This window comes from Sphaeramia orbicularis, chromosome 1 (genome assembly GCF_902148855.1).
Source record: "Sphaeramia orbicularis chromosome 1, fSphaOr1.1, whole genome shotgun sequence".
Taxonomy (NCBI): Eukaryota; Metazoa; Chordata; class Actinopteri; order Kurtiformes; family Apogonidae; genus Sphaeramia; species Sphaeramia orbicularis.
This window is the reverse complement of record NC_043957.1, coordinates 1,963,049-1,980,104: the sequence shown is the minus strand read 5'-3', so window position 1 is coordinate 1,980,104 and position 17,056 is coordinate 1,963,049. Positions and strand designations below refer to the sequence as shown.

At 35.3% G+C, this 17,056-nt stretch overlaps 1 protein-coding gene across 3 annotated transcripts in view; it reads right to left on the bottom strand.

Moving 5' to 3' along the window:
• Positions 1-15,060, bottom strand: part of dctd (dCMP deaminase) — a 28,099-nt gene extending 13,039 nt beyond the window's left edge. For 2 of the 3 annotated variants that reach the window (XM_030140755.1, XM_030140836.1), the window contains exons 1-4: positions 14,927-15,060; positions 8,169-8,268; positions 4,591-4,726; positions 621-737 (exon numbers count right to left, since the gene is read on the bottom strand). In XM_030140755.1, coding sequence (XP_029996615.1) covers positions 621-737; positions 4,591-4,726; positions 8,169-8,268; positions 14,927-14,970 — 397 coding nt within the window. In that variant the 5' untranslated portion in view covers positions 14,971-15,060. The remainder of the gene's footprint in view (positions 1-620; positions 738-4,590; positions 4,727-8,168; positions 8,269-14,926) is intronic. The other variant, XM_030140899.1, reaches the window with a different exon arrangement.
• Between the last annotated feature and the right edge of the window lie 1,996 nt (positions 15,061-17,056).

Below are 17,056 nucleotides of genomic sequence, written 5' to 3'. Positions count from 1 at the left end.
AAGAAACATTTTGGTTACACAGAATGCTATAAAAAGAAAACCTGTCTATAAAACCTATTACACAAATCAAACTGTCACCTCACTGATTGAAAAGTCAGTAAAAACTGATCTCGGGTGGTGAAAATTAGTTTTGCTGCTGCCTGTACACTGCTGGTAAGAGCATCATTCGGCTCCATATTAAACTTCTGTAACTCTTGAAAAAGAAGTGTAATTATGCATCCAATAAAAGATTTTCTCTGAATACACAGCAGACCTTTTCTACACAATCACACCTGTAGGGTCTGAGTCAGACTCAGCAGGCTGGAGCTGCAGAGAAGTGGAGCTGGGGTTGATCATTATGAACCAGCGGTGGACTTCGTCATTACTGGTGCAAACATCCAGACCCGTCCACATTCCCCACTTCAGATCTACCCTGATGTGAAGCACTCAAATTGAGAACCACAGGCAGAGGCAGAATTATTTCAAAGTTGTTTTGAAGTGCATATGTGCCTGAAAACAGGGACAATTTTTCACATCCTTCCTAAAAGCACCTGTAGACCGTTTTTCTGCTTCTTAACGCCTTCTGCTAGGTGTTGAAATGACTAAATAACCACTTAAACGTTACAAAAAAACACACACACCTGCTTGGATGATGAGCTTGGCGCACTCGTTGCAGGGAAACAGAGCCACATACATGGTGCAGCCTTTCACGTCTGCGCTGTTCTTATTCATGATGGCGTTGAGCTCTGCGTGACACACTGGAAAAAAACACACCAGCATGTCATGTTCAATGCAGTCAGGACTCTTCAGCACTGTGTTTACGTCCCTACATGCATCATTTCTGTAATGCAGACGTATCATTTCAAAAGCATGTTTTCCACAAACCTTTTGATATTTATGAGGCTGAGTTTTGATATCAGCAGACGCCTCTATTACCTTTACAATGAGCTGCTATCAACACACAAGATGATGCACGATGTGAAACGCTGCATTCTGTCTGTTGCACTGAAGTAGAGGTTTTGCATCTGCCAGGGTTTTCCCTGACATTATAGGCCCAGATGCAGCACTGAAGCCATTCTGGGCCAGTTGAATGAATATAAACTCTATGTGGAGAGCAGCAAAAATAGCTCAATTCCTTTTTTATTCAAAGCAGGTTCTGTCTTTAAGCTTTTTGGCTGGTGTTTGGTATCTCCACCAGGAGGTATTGTGATCACTTTGCTTTGTGTGTTTGTTTGTTTGTGTGTTTGTATATGTGTTTGTTTGTGTGTTTGTTTGTTTGTTCTCATCTTTAGTGTAAAACTCTTCCACACATCTTTCCCAGATCTTCCCCACAGATAGGCCTAGGCCCTGGGACCAACCCAGTCCATTTTGGTCCCAGTAGGACAAAGTTCAAGGTCACAGCAAGGTCACAACATCTACAGTTTTCCATCTGTCATCATTGAGACATTTTCCAAAATTCATCCGAAATTCCAAACGACTCCGATTCTCCTCCAGTTGGATCCACCTATTGGATCCACAGCTTAGAACAGTCTCTTGTATGTGGAACTAAACTGTCCACTTCCACTGTGGAATGTGGACTCTGTGGACATTTACACTGAACACTGAAAATCCCATTTCCCACACATTTAAAATTAGAACTCAACTAATATTGATGTGAATTGAATCTAATTGGACAGACACATGACTGGGACCAGATTCAACTGTTTCTGTGTATGAAACAACCTGGAAACTGTTGGATTTCCACAGAAATAGTCAATCCACACATGCACACCGTTCAGGGCGCTTGGTGGAGGTTTGCGTTCTCTGAACACTTGTTTATTACGTGCACTGGCTTTTCCAGTTTTTGTACATACACATTTATAATGATTGTCCTGAATGAGGCGATGTTACATCTGGATCGTTATAAGGAGTTGGTGCAGAACCAAATAAATAAGAAATTAATATTTAAAGCAACAACTCAAACTGAATGACCCAAACCAGACTCTCGAGCCAGTTTACAGAAACCCAACAGAATCCTCCAGAAACAAACACTTGTGACTGGTGACAGTGGAAGGAAGAAGTCACTTTTTCCCCGCCACTTTTTATTATACTTGCACAGAGCAACTGGAACGCACAACAAACTCCCCTGGAATTAATAAAGCATTCTGATTGTGATGAAAAGCTCTTCTGCTGCCTTCACCCTCCTCCCACTCTAATGCTTACAGCTGCTCCAGGAGGCAGCTCATGGTTTCCACAGTCCACCTCTGCTCTTATCGTCAGTCCTGTTTGACACCAGTGACAGGTCAACAGAACCAGTTCATCCATTCTTCACCGCCATGAAATTATGCACATGTTCAATATGAAGCTGACCTCTCCTCTAGCACCCCCATCAGACCAACTAAAACACTGCACGTATAAACATCTTAATGGGCCAATATTAATTAAATGTACACAGCATGTTAATACTCTCCAGAAGGTCTTTTGACTTAATGAGCACAGAGCCTTTGCCTCAGCATGATGTGTTCCTAAATTGAAAAGTTTTAGAAGAACATTAAGAGTTTTACTTAATATTTTTACTTCATAAAATAAATGCAAGGATACATTTACAAAGAAAATTATTTAAACTGAAAACAAAAAAGAGCCCAAGGTTTTCAATTACTTCAACTTCAAATTCTATTCATATTATAATTATGCAGTTATTTATACACTGGTATCAACCGTCTGAAACCTCTGTAAAAGTGTGGTTGTAAACACCAAACAAAATGTGTTTACAGCATCAGTTCAAACACAATTGGACAAGTTTAGTGCAATGCTGCGTTTTAATTGGCCGTCTTTGGTGCTGCTCAGTTTACTGGTTTTGGATGGAAAGCACAGGCCACGGTTTGTTCCACAGCTGATGTCCTCACCTGCACCTGCGTCACTGTGGATTTTTATTCATTTATTTTAACACGAGAACTCCAGCAGACGCCTGTTGTATTTCTGGGTTGTTCAGGACCAACCTTTTGTCTGGAAAAATGTTTTTGTAACTTTCATTTCATTTTACAGTCTGCACATCTACTTTTTACCCACACATACAAAGGAAAGACATAAACACTGTTGAGTCTGTACATTATATTCTCATATACCTTAAAAGACAGATACAGGACTTTATACTCATTACAATATATTCATTAATTGCCTAATGAAGGCATTCTGTTTCCTATTATGTAGTGTGATCACTCTACTACACCTGCAGAGTCATTAAAATTAAATACACTGATTAACATAATGTAAAACAAACATTATTAAGCGCATAAAATAAACAACAGCACAGATCCAGATAATTAGTACCAACTGAACAAAATAAATTCTCCTAAGTTTCAGTTTGATTTTGCATGTTTTAATGCTTTCCAAGGGTCTGTGTGCACAACACTGACTGTTTATGTATTCATTTACATTCATTATTTATACATAGGGATGTAATGATATGAAAATTTCATATCACGGTTATTGTGACCAAAATTATCACGGTTATCATTATTATCGCAGTATTGTTAAAATTGTGCTAAAATGTTCAGAAAGTACTAATACACACACTGAAATAATTTAACCAAGTTGTATTTTGAAAAAAAAAACTCCCAAAAAAAACAAAAACAAATAAAATTACTGGCACAATGTCCCTTCTGTGTCAGAAACATTCAAATATTAACCCTTAGTGGTCTGAGCCTATTTTGTCTGTTTTTCAGTCCTTTTGATTTTGCCTTTATATACTATAGAAACAAATGTTTACTATACCCATGTTTGGGATCTGTTTTTTCAGCACAATTGCATCTGTATCATCTGTCTATTATTTTTTTCCCTTTAACCTAATATATAAACATAACAGGACAAAAAACACAAAAAATATAAAATCCAATATGAAAAATGTACATAATTTATTTCATAAATAACACACAGATGCTTAACGAACCTTTTCAAAGACTTTACAAGTGAATACTGGTTCCAAATATTAGGAATATAAAATTTAAATTGTAATAAATTAAAACTATACTCAAATATTTGATACAAAAGCAGATCTTTACATCGGCGTTTTCTCCAGAAAAGTGTGGTAATCAAACACGGTTATCATGATAATTAGAATTTAAACAGTAATACTAACCATCTGCAATTTTACTGCAGTTTATCGTTAAACCAGTAATCATTACATCCCTATTTATACATTACATTTATTCGCTTTATTTTATGTAATTAATATCTCTGTGTTCCTTAAATGTAATCAATATTAAGGTTCCAGATCTACTGATAAAATACACAAACAGTGAATGGATTATTTGTTACAAACTAAACATAATTATACGTGAACCTATTTTTTTCTGCACTGTTTAAGGCTTTACAGTTCACAGAACTGCAGAAAAAAATGATTTTCTGATCATTTTGTGACATTATTTTAAAAAATTAAGAAAGTGGGTTTCATAACCACAAAGAATAATGTGAGGGTGATGGTATAAAACAGAGGTAAAAATGGAACACAGCAATCGACAGAGAAGCTGTTATTTTTTATCATTTGTCTCCATCTACAGGACAAACTGTGGTACTGCAGCTGACCCTAACAGAGGCATCCAGTGGAATGTGTGTCCTGCCGTCTCATCTCACCATAAGGGTACTTGGTGTCCAGCCTGTTGTCGGCAGCTCGAGACCAGGGGAGCAGGTCGTCATCGCAGCCGTTTGGCATCCCGTTATAACCGATGCCCACGATTTTATTCTCCTGGTTGACGATACAGGCCCCCACCTGCAGACAGGGATCATCACTACAGTTTATTCATTCTTTAAAAACCCAACACACTCCAGGGCCTCTTGAATTCAAGCCATCACACACTCTAATGGCTTTTCTGTTGATGCTGGAATCAAACAGTAGAATTGGTCTGAGGGTTTACAGGCCTTTTCTGAGGAATAAAACCCAGACGGACATTCAATCCAACTCAGCTGATTGTACCTGGTTACCATTTCTAAGACAGAAATGAGTGAAAGATCCAACAGGACGCTTGAAATGTGACTTTATTTATTATTGTTATTTCATGTAGTATATGGATAAATAAAACAGTCTCTCCTGAATTATTACCCCACCAAATGAAGGGGAGGCAAAGGGTACTGTTTTGGTTCAGTGTGTGTTTGTTTAACACTAGCACACAGGTGTCAAACATGCGGCCCGGGGGCCAAAACAGGCCCGCCAAAGGGTTCAATCAGCCCCTAGGATGAATTTGTGAAATACAAAAATTACACTGAAGATATGAACAATCAAGGATGTTGAAATTATTTTAGGTCAATTTGATCTAAAGTGGGTCAGACTAGTAAAATATTATCATAATAACCTATAAATAATGAAAACTGCAAATCTTCCTCTTTGTTTTAGTATAAAAAAGTAAAATTAGAAAAAAAGTTGCATTTACAGACTATCCTTTTACAAAAATATGAATAACCTGAACAAATATGAACAATCTGAAATGCCTAAAGAGAAATATGTGGAATTTTAACAATATTCTGCCTGTTACTAAATCTTTAAGTTGTGATACACATGTATAAATGATCAACTTAGGCATAATATTGTTAATATTGCACTTATTTTTCTTCAGAATTTTCAGGTTGTTCATATTTGTTCATGTTATGTTCAAGTACAGTTCGTAGATGTAAACACTTTCATACTGGAATTTTACTTTTTTCACTCAAAAACACAGTGAAAACTTTGGAGTTGACATTATTTATCAGTTCTTCTCCTGTTATTTATGTTTGACTGGTCCGGCCCACTTTAGATCAGATTAGGCTGAATGTGGAACTGAACTGACATGAGTTTGACAGCCCTGCTCTAGCAGTAGAACTATTGGTTGAATTCATACCAAATTTGTTTGTAGATTGCCAGTGGTCCAGAATAGATCTCAGTACATTTAGGGAAAAGTAGGTCAAAGTTTACATTTTTTATGAATTAAAAATAATAATAATAATTTTCCCCTTTTACTTATAATGGGCAAAATTTCACATATCTGTAGCAGCAAAACTATTGGTTGAATTCAGACCAAACTGGGTTTACAGATTGCCAGTGGTCCAGAATAGATGTGTTTACATTTTGGGAAAAGTAGGGAAAATTTTATTTTTTTTATGAATTTTGAAAATCTTTTTTCTCCATTTACTTATAATAAAATTTCAAGCTGGTTCCATGTAGTGGAAACGCGGCAAAAGTTTGGTGTTAGTGCGGCCCACATGTAGTTCTCAAACGCACCTTTTTGCTGAGTCTTGCCACAGTTTTGTTTTATGTATTTTTATCACTTCTGGGCTACCATAGATTGTCTGGTGACAGCTTCCGGTGACATCTGTTGTCAACGGTCGTATGAACTTTAGTCACTTTGTTGAAACATATTCTGGAGTGACACCAAGTGACGGAAAATATCTGCCATCACCCAGTTCAGTCATGTCTCTCAGGATGTTTTTGTCGTGCACAGGGACACCCCTACATGTCTGATATGCGCAGAAAAAGTTGTGGTGTTTAAGGAATACAACGTCTGACGTCATGACTCAACTAGACATGCTGAGGAGTTTACAAAGTACCAGGGAGATGTGAGAAAGAACTGGTCCACCAATCTGAAAAACTGTCTACTGAGGAAACAAGATTTTATTTAAGAAAGCAAAAAAGAGAATGAAGCAGCAGTCGAAGCAGCTACGTGGTGAGTGAGAGGATTTCTAGAGCCAGACCGCCATTCAAAGAAGGCCAGTTCATCAAAAAGTGCATGTTACTGGCTGTGAATAAAGTAAAGAAACCCTTTTTATGGAATACTTAATGTGGCCCAGCCTGACCCAGACTCTACCTCCAGCCGCCTCCAGGTAAGTTGAGTTTGAGCCCTGGTCAACAGGCTTCTGCTCCATGTCAAGATGCACCCACAGTATGAATATGGGGCAGATCTTCAGGTAATGTGATTACATCATTGAATGGACCGACCGACAGACAGACAGACAGACAACAAAACAATTACAGTACCTCTTCAGCCACAGGTTGGCAGAGGGGTAAAAACTGAACCTCTGTAAGCATGTCCATTTCATTAGCCTCATAACATAATTGCCTAAATCATCCACTATATGGACAAAAGTATGTGGACACATTGAATTCAGGTGTTTCTTTTCTATCAGGGATCTGGGAAACAACAATAATGACAAATGTCATATAGTTTTATATTGGGATATATATCATTGCATTGGTTAGTTTGGTTTAAACTGTTATCTTTGGTTTCCAGTAGAGCTGAAATAATTAATCGACTCAAAGTGATACAAAAAAATCATTCAACCACAGTTCTCCTGAATCAAAGTTTTGTTTCCGTCATTTCTCTGCTGTTAAACATTGGTTCCACTATTGTGTTTCACACAGACGCTTACTGTGACGCACAAAGAAGCTTCAGTTCAGGAAAACTGCAATAGAATATTTCCCTTCAATCAATTCAAGTCGATTAATCGAATTGTGAATTTTTGCGTTCGCTTCAAGCACCTAATCGATTAATTGTTTCAGCTCTAGTTTCCAGTACAAGACTAGTGTGGATTCTTGTGCCTGGCAAGGTTCTGTTTTGGATTTTTCATTCTAGTTTAGTTTGATGTAGTTTAGACTTTTTTTCTCTAATTCAGTTTGTTTTAATTAGTTTTTAGAGCAGGTTTGCTGGTTTTTATTTGTTTTTGTTATTTTCTAAATGCTTAGTTGTAGTTCAGTTGTAGTTCAGTGGTCTCTTTTCTCTTCTTCTCTGTCGTCGTATTCAAATCAATCCCAGACAGGACTCTGCTGCTTTAGTCTCCATGTTTCCAGGTAGAGTGGGGACCAGAAGACGACTGGAAACCACAAGTGAACACAAGTGACGGAGCAAAAAGTGTCGTATGGAGACAGCACAGAAAACTGAGAGGGAAATAAATCGATTTACTATCAATCTGACACTGACAAAGATGAAAACGAAGGGAATTTTATCCATAATTTTTGTCCATTTTTGTTAGTTTTGTAAACACACAATACAGTTTCAGTTAGTTATGGTTTTTTTCTTTTAATTCTAGTTTTTATTTATTTCAGTTAACGAAAATGTTTTTACAATTCTAGTTTTGGTCATTTCATTAGTTTTCGTTAACAGTAATAACCTTGGTGCCTGGCTGTGATATTATTTCCATGACAGTGAGGTATGAGGTTAAACTGTGACTTATTACAGCCGACACACCTGTGAACTGGGGTCCTTGCTCCTCTGCGCTGACAGGAAGGCTACAGCCATAAAATACTCCGGCCATTCCAGGTAGTCTTGTCTCTTATTGGCCCCGCTGCTGTAGAGACACAGAACAAAAGAAACAGAAGAAAAACATACAAATTTAGTGAAAGTGTGTTATCCATTTAGTAAAATCACATTACAATCACTCAGCGGAGAGCGGTAATTTCCTCCATTTAGACACATATCCCTGCTCCAGTGTTTGAACACGACTCATAAAACCCCACGCGTGCATATACAGAAAACTTTAATGATCTGCAACAAGATTAGCATAAGTACAACCACTTCAAAACGCCGCAGAGGAATGAGACGCCTCGCAGAAAAGCTGACTGTGTATAATATTGTGTAAAAGCTTGAACATAATAGCTAACAGGCTGTCTCTATTACCAGCACCGGGGGAACAGGTGCAAGTTTAATTCGCTGAAATCTCTTCTCTGTTCTTTGGTTTGTGCACAAGCTTCGCTGAGAAATATATTTTGGCTCAATTTCGCCTGGACTAGCTTTTGGCAGCGTGCCCTACATCTCTTGGACTTCATCTGAAAGCGAGTGCGCTGCTCCGGCACCAACACTGAGTCATGTCAAAGACCTGAGGGAAACACTGTTGCTCCATTTATTTAAGGCCAAAGAAACAGAGGCAGAAAAACCCCTGATCGAACCTGGACCGAGACCAAAAAAAAAAGAGGAAAAGGTCAAGCATCAAAGCAAAAGAAACAGTTTACCGATTCATAACTGATTCAGAAGACTATAACGAGCAAGTTTTAGCATTTTTAATTTTTTTAACCAACTAATCGACCTAGTATTAAGAACAAAGTTGTGCTTAATAACCCTCAAAGACCTCAACAATCACCAGTGACCAAAAGTATCAGCTGGTATGAAGTGTTTTTTAACTTCTAAACCACTAATCCTATCAATACATGTAAATAATCCAGTTAAAATACAGTTTGTCAGCATTTCAACATCAACAGATATGACCGGTTTGGACATTTAGAGGCTTTGAAGTGAATGTGGAAACACCGTCATCTTCTACAGCACTGATTCTCCAGTCAAACCCATGGAGTTGGATCAATGACAGTGGATGGACACACTGGGTTTGTAAATGTATTAAATAAAATGAACAAAAACAAATAAAAAAAATTACAAAAAATTAAATAACATGAAAAAAATAAGTTAAAAACTGACTAAAAGGAAATTTTAAAAAATAATAAAATGAACAAAAAATGACAAATTAGCCAATAATTAGCCAAAAATCTGCTGTCAGACTGCACAACCAGTCCTGCTCCCAGTAGATCACCACATATGTGGTGTAATAACAACCCTCCCTCCATTCCATCTAATGTTGTATATATATATATTCAAATCCATATTTATATATATATATATATATATATATATATTTTTTTTTTTTTTTTTTTTATATTTATAACCATTGCACTACATACCAAAGCATATTTGCACTCTCCTTTTTTAAACACTTTTTTCTTTTATTCAAATTTATATGACTGTTTTACGTGAATGTGTATGTCTATGTGTATGTTTCAATGCTGCTGTTAACACTGTGAATTTCCCCATTGTGGGATCAATAAAGGAATATCTTATCTTATCTTATCTTAATAAAAATGAACAAAAGTGAATAATAAATCAACAAAATAATAAGTAACATGAACAAAATAAGCCGCAAACTGAACAAAACTGAAGGAAAAAAAGGAATGAGGCAACAAAAAATTAACAAAAACAGATAAAATAAGAAGTAAATTGAATAAAAAAGAACAAAATAATTAGTGTGTCCATGGAAACACCGTCATCTTCTCCAACATTGATTCCCCAGTCAAACCCATGGAGTTGGATCAGTGACAGTGGATGGACACACTGGGGTTATGTTCAGATAATGATATTTTGTCATTTTTGCTTCATTTTTCTGTTTTGAGGTAACAAACATCATATCTTTATGAACATCTACATGTTCAAAGTGTTAAATGTATAAAAATATCCACTTTACAAAGAAAAATAAATTAAATACATGGGAAAATATTATAATAATGTTAACGAGTGGTTCCAGACAAAACAAACCCCGCCCCTCACACATACTGTCGCTTATTTTGTCATCGATCCAGCTGATGTCATCACGTCTATGCATGTGCTGATGTCATCATATCAACTGCTCCTATGTATGTGCCAAGTGTGAAGTAAATTGAAACAAAATTGATGTTTTTATAGACATTTGAAATTTCACCCATTATAAGTAAATGTTACAAGAAAAAAGGTTTAAAAAATTCATTACAAATTTAACTTTGACTAATTTTTCCCAAAATATAATCAAATCTGTTCTGGGTCACTGCCAATCTATAAACCCAGTTTGGTCTGAATTCAACCAATAGTTGTGCTGCTACAGTGTATTTGGAAGTTGCTATAAAATTGGCTGTCCTGTAGGTCTGTAAGGTTGTGAATCCAGAAGTTTAGCTTGTAGTGCACTATTTTCAGAGCAGCATTAGTTTGTGTGTTTGAAATCTAGGAATATATGTAATGTTGACACACTTTTAACCCTCAAAGACGTCGACAGTCACCACCGACCAAAAGCTTCTCCTGGTCTAAAATGTTCAATACTATAACTCAAATATGGCAGAATAAGTGAACAATATAATAATAATAATTTATAATCTAACACATATTTTGCATGTAGATATTCATTAAATCTCAGAGTTCATTCAAAGGTAATGATGTAATAAAAAGAGAACTGACTTTTCCAGAAAAATATATCGTTAACTGAACCTAAAAACAAGCCTCTATAATCACTGTCGTTGATCCAACTCCATGGGTTCTACAGGTGAATCAATGTTAGCGAAGATGTTTCAGCGTTCACTACGGAGCCTCTGAACGTCCACATGGGTCATATCTGATGACCATGAAAAGATGAAGAACTGTATTTTACACCAATTATTTACATGGATTGATAGGATTGGTGGATCAATGTGGAATTAAAGTATGAGTAACACAAAGCCATTGTTTTTATTTCAGAAAAGTGCAATAATATTGTGTAACGTTAATTTCAAGGAATATACAAATGAGTTGTTTATTAAATCAGGATTGTTTCAGTTAAAAAAAATCAGCTGAATTAAGGACATTGTTGATGGTGTTTGGAGTGAGAAACAGACTTTTGCTGCAAATTTGCAGAGATTACTTGTTTTAGAATCACAGGATGAAAAACATAGAAGTCGGTTTTATTTTGAACAGCAAAGGGTTCAGACTAATGTGAAGCAAGTGTGTATTTGTGTTGTGGGTGTCACTGTGGAATTATTTGGCAAAGAAAGTGAAGAGCAGTACAAATATTGTTCAGTTTAAGAGGTTAGGAGAGAATAGAGAAGCTTGATAAAAACATGGAATGAAATAATTGGACTTTTTTGGATTTGTTTATTTTCATGGACTATCATGTAAACTGTTCACTGTAATAGCTGTAACGGCAACTTATGTGATGTCAGCAGCTATTCTAAGTTTTCTTCATCCTGCTACTGTCCAGTCATTTAGAATAATTTGGAATGAATAAATAAATGAAACGATCAGTAAATTAAATAGATTTACTGGACATATTCAATAAACTTAGATTTATTTATAAGAAACCAAAGCTGTGTGTGTATTAGGAGGGGTAAAATGCAGATAGTGAAATTACATATGGTGATAATAAAGTAAGACAACATTTAACCTTAAATATATGGAGAAAAAAAGTCAGAACTGAATTTGCTTCTAGTGATGAATTCAGTGTTAAAAAACTAACTCATGATCCATGCTTTAAACTACATGTGGTTTTTAAGGGAGAATATTTACTGTGAATTATTAGTATCTTATTTCAAGTGTGTAAAGGAGAGCACCTCCTGTCCTAGCACTGTCAAACACTTCAAACAACTTTCAATGTTTTATGTGTATTCTGTTGTTTTACTTGTTTTTTTTTTATTTCACTGTTTTTAAATTGTACAGCTGTTTTTCTGTCTTCTTAATCTATTCTTGTATTTTAGTCTATCATCTTGCTTTTTTTATTCTTTTAGACGACACTGTTTTTAATTGTACAGCTGCTTTATGGCTTTAACCCTTTCATGCACAGTGGTCACTCCAGTGGTCACTCCAGTGGTCAGTTCTTCTCCAGCTGTTCTCTTGTATATTCACAGGTTTTGTTGTTTCAGTTCCAGATCAGCCAACACAGTGGACACTCATGCACCATCCCATAATAATACACTGACATTCACACCTTTACTGTAACTGTGCTGTTCTAGATAAACCTGATCTGCACTGACATGTCTGAGTGCAAATCAGCTGTTATTGTGTCATAGTGTATAGATCTGATTAGACCAGGAAGGTTATTATTGTTATTGATTATATAAGGAGAAGGGGTGGAGCTTATAAGTTCTGCTTCTTCTCACTCCTTTTCAAATATGTTTTATATGTCTTATGTTTAAGTGTTTTGTTTATTTATTTTCTTCTGTTTGACATTCATGTTCGAAATAAATACATCAATCAATCAATCAAATCGTTAGTTGTTAGACTGTAATTAACAGTTAAAAAAAAAAAAAAAGGTTTTTTTGGGCATATTTTCTCCATGAACTAGGAAGATTATTACTGTTATTAATTATATAAGGAGAAGGGGTGGAGCTTATCAGTTCTGCTTCTTCTCACTCCTTTTCAAATATGTATTATATGTCTTATGCTTAAGTGTTTTGTTTATTTATTTTCTTCTGTTTTGACATTCACATTCAAAAGAAATACATCAATCAATCAAATTAATCAATCAGGTGAGTCATAACTAGTATTAGAGTTTGTTAAAATGTGAGAAAACATCAGATTAGCAGCATTAAAAACGTTTTTATTTTATTGTTTTAACCATTTCATGCACGAATTATGAGAACCTTAATCAAAAATTTTTCCTGAGTGTTTTTATTCTCTTTAGGCATGAAAAAAAAAATGCAACTGAAAATTTTCTTCTGACAAATAAATTAAAAAAAAAAAAAAATAATAATAATAATAATGAAAAAAATTTTTTTCTTATGAACCTATTTTTCATGAAGCTGCAAAAATGTCCACTCAGCTGGACACCACGCGTTTAATTTTTGACGCACAGAAACATATATTTTCTGATAAATTGTGTGGAAACTATGGGGAGGGCTTGTGATTCTGAGGGTTTATGCTCAGGAGAGATCTACATAATGTTACCAATTCATGTCAGAAAAGATGTGTAGTGTCTGAAAACTTTAATATAGATATGTGTAAAAAAAAAAAAAAAAAAAAAAAAAAAAAAGAAAAACAAAACCCATGAATATACAAGAGAACAGCTGTAGAATAGCTGTCCACTGTACTGACCAGTATGCATGGAAGGGTTAATATCACTTTCTGATATTGGGTTTTAACCCTTTTATACATGAATTATGAGAACCTTAATCAAGATTGTTTTTCCTGAGTGTTTTTATTCCTCTTTAGGCATGAAAAAAAAAACAATGCGATTGAATTTTTTTTTTTTAAATCAACCTGTTTTTCATGGAGTTACAAAAATGTCCACTCAGCTACACCATGAATTTTATTCTTGAAGCAAAGAAACATGTATTTAAAACCCAATATCATCAAGTGATATGAAAACAGTGAAATGAAACCATGTTTAATGCAGATAATCTGATGTTTTCTCACATTTTAACATATTCTAATACTAGTTATTACTCACTTCATGGAGATATTGTGCAAAAAATAAATACTAACAATTGATTTCCACTCAAGAACCAATCAAGAACAGCAAAGTTACAATAATGGTATGAATTGGAGTTTATGAGAGGACGCATAAGTGTCCACTGTGTTGGCTGATCTGGAACTAAAACAACAAAACCCATGAATATACAAGAGAACAGCTGGAGAAGAACTGTCCACTGGAGTGACCACTGTGCATGAAAGGGTTAATATCACTTTCTGATATTGGGTTTTAAATACATGTTTCTGTGCTTCAAGAATAAAATGCATGGTAGAGCCAAGTGGACATTTTTGTAAATCCATGGAAAAAAAAACCCAACTCAATTGCATTGTTTTTTCATGCCTAATGAGGAATAAAAACACTCAAGAAAAGATCTTGACAAAGGTTCTTATGATTCAAGCATGAAAGGGTTAATCTATTCTTGTTTTTTATTCTTTAATTTTAGTTTTTCCCCTTTAAGTCACTTTGAAAAAAAGCATCTGCTAAATGCATAAATGTAAATATAAATATAAATGTAAATATAAATATAAATGTAAATATAAATGTAAATGTAAATATAAATATAAATGTAAATGTTAATGTAAATATAAATGTAAATGTTAATGTAAATATAAATGTAAATGTAAATATAAATGTTAATGTAAATATAAATATAAATGTAAATGTAAAGGACATGACTATTTCTTCATCACTGTTGTTGCTAAAGCAGAGTTCACCTCTAACTCAGCCTGTGTCATTTAGTTTAAGGTTTAACTATTTACCAGCTTCAGGACAGAAGCAGCTCTTTTCCCAGCCTTTCTGGTAGTTTTCATTCTAAACCATTTACTGATGATAATAATAATAATAATAATAATAATAATAATAATAATAATAATAATAATAACACAAACACAGTCAGCTCAGTAAATAAAGCTCATACATGAACACAGCACTGACAACATTAGCTAAAAATGTTCGATAGCACAGATCATTTAGCTAAATAATAATAACCCTGACTTACCCGTTCAGCTGACTAGACTTGGGCTGCTGCTTTTCCTTCTCCATGTCTTTAAAAACACACTAATATCAGTTGGTTTTCGCCAGTTTCTGAACTTTCTGCACAATATTAACACACGCACGAGGACGCACGTCGGCTCTTGCGTCACCAAAACAGGAAGACGTTTCCCGCGCTGAAGCCGGGCTTTTGAAACCCCGTGTTTTGACTGTCAGGATAAAAACTGCGGGTAAAACGGCTCCGGGTTTTGACTGGCAGGATAAAACCTGTTGAACGGGAGTGGAGGGAGGATGGATACAGATGTAGAAGAGTAGATTATGAGTTATTCTTGGATGTTACCGAATTAAAATATCTAAAAACAATCACTGTAAAGTACAGAGACACTAATAAGCATAAACACAAATACAAGCGATAAAATAACACAACAGCACAACATCAACAAGGACCACCAAGAAAACCTAATGAAATCATGTTCAAATATCCACACTGAACATTATATTTACATACAGGACTGAATAGAGACCATAAGGATAGATTAGGGAATGGAATGAATGAAATAATATCATCTAAAAAAGATCTGCATGTAATTATTATATGGTCATTTTAAAATAACTAATAACTACTATTACAGATAGTACTTTGAAGTGTTTTTTAATTACTTTACTTTTGATACTTTTTTTCTTTTGTTCAGACAAGTTATAGTTTTTAGATGTCTTGCCTGAACAAAAGAAAAAAAAAAGGAAAAGTATTTACTTTACTTTTACTTCAGTTAAGAAAATAGTGTCCATAAAGGGACTCCTACTGTCCTGGAGTTCACCACTTCTTTTTTCTTTTTTCATATACTATAATGTGACCTACTGTAACTAAAACTTACACTTTTTGATGTCTGAAAAATTACCCCCTCAGAATATTTAACTCAACTTCCCTTTATTTTTAAATTTTTTAAAAATTAGAATTCTATTTTTTAACCCATAAACACCCAGTGCTACTTTTGTGGTCGTTCCCACATTTTTTTTTTGTCTTAAATTAACCTTTTTTATGTAATTTATCATCATTTCTTATAATATTATCTTCTATATTTTGTGTTTTTTCAGATTCTCAGATTAAAGTTGAGGGTTATTATATCAGAAACAGAGAAAACTGAGCAAAAAGTGACTTTTACAGCAAAGATACCAGTAACTGAATGTAAAACCCATCGTCTCCATCCACTGTCATTTGTCAGAGTCCATGGGTTTTACTTAATGAATCAATGTTGTAGAAGATGACAGTGTTTTATTTACATGTATTAATAGTATTAGTGAATCACCAGTTATTAAATGTTTTATATCAGTAGATGCTTTTGGTCACCAGTGGATGATTGGGTCTTTATGGGTTAAAACTTAAATAGGCATTTGTTAATGATAATGGATTAGATTGATATAGAATGCATACTCAAAGTGCACGGTGGATCCATTCTTCATTCACTCTCACATTCTCCCTCTGGTGGAGGTAAACTACATCTGTATCCACAGCTGTCCTGGGGGGTCAGACTGACAGAAGTGTGGCTGACTATGCCTACACCCCCCCCAGAACATTCATACACCAGTGTGAGTAGCAGCACTGGAGGCAAGGAGGGTGAAGTGTCTTACCCAGAGTGGGATTTGAACCGCCAACCCTTCAGTTATTGGATGACCCACTCTACCATCTGAGCCATGGCCGCCCCAAATGATGATGATAATGAGTTATGATGTGATGAGCACAAGTAAACATGCAGACAGACGACACTGACCACCCTGCCTACAGATGAACCCACCACCAGCGCACAACTAACACAGCTAATGACAAATGTATTCTGTACAGACTATAACAATAATACAGAAATAAATAAATAAATAGCCAGTCATGCCTGTCATGCAATAAGACCTATATTGGAAAAGCAGGAAGAGCATTTGGCACAAGGAAAAATGAGCGCAGGACAGAATGTGAAAAAGAGACAGCAGCAAGACACACACACACACACACACACACACACACACACACAACCAAAGACAGAGCACCATGTTCCATGTCAGACAGCAGAGGGTGGGGTTGTTTCTGTTTTCCCACCTTCCTTTTTTTTTCTACAGGTGATTACAAATTGGTTTCCACGTGGGCAGG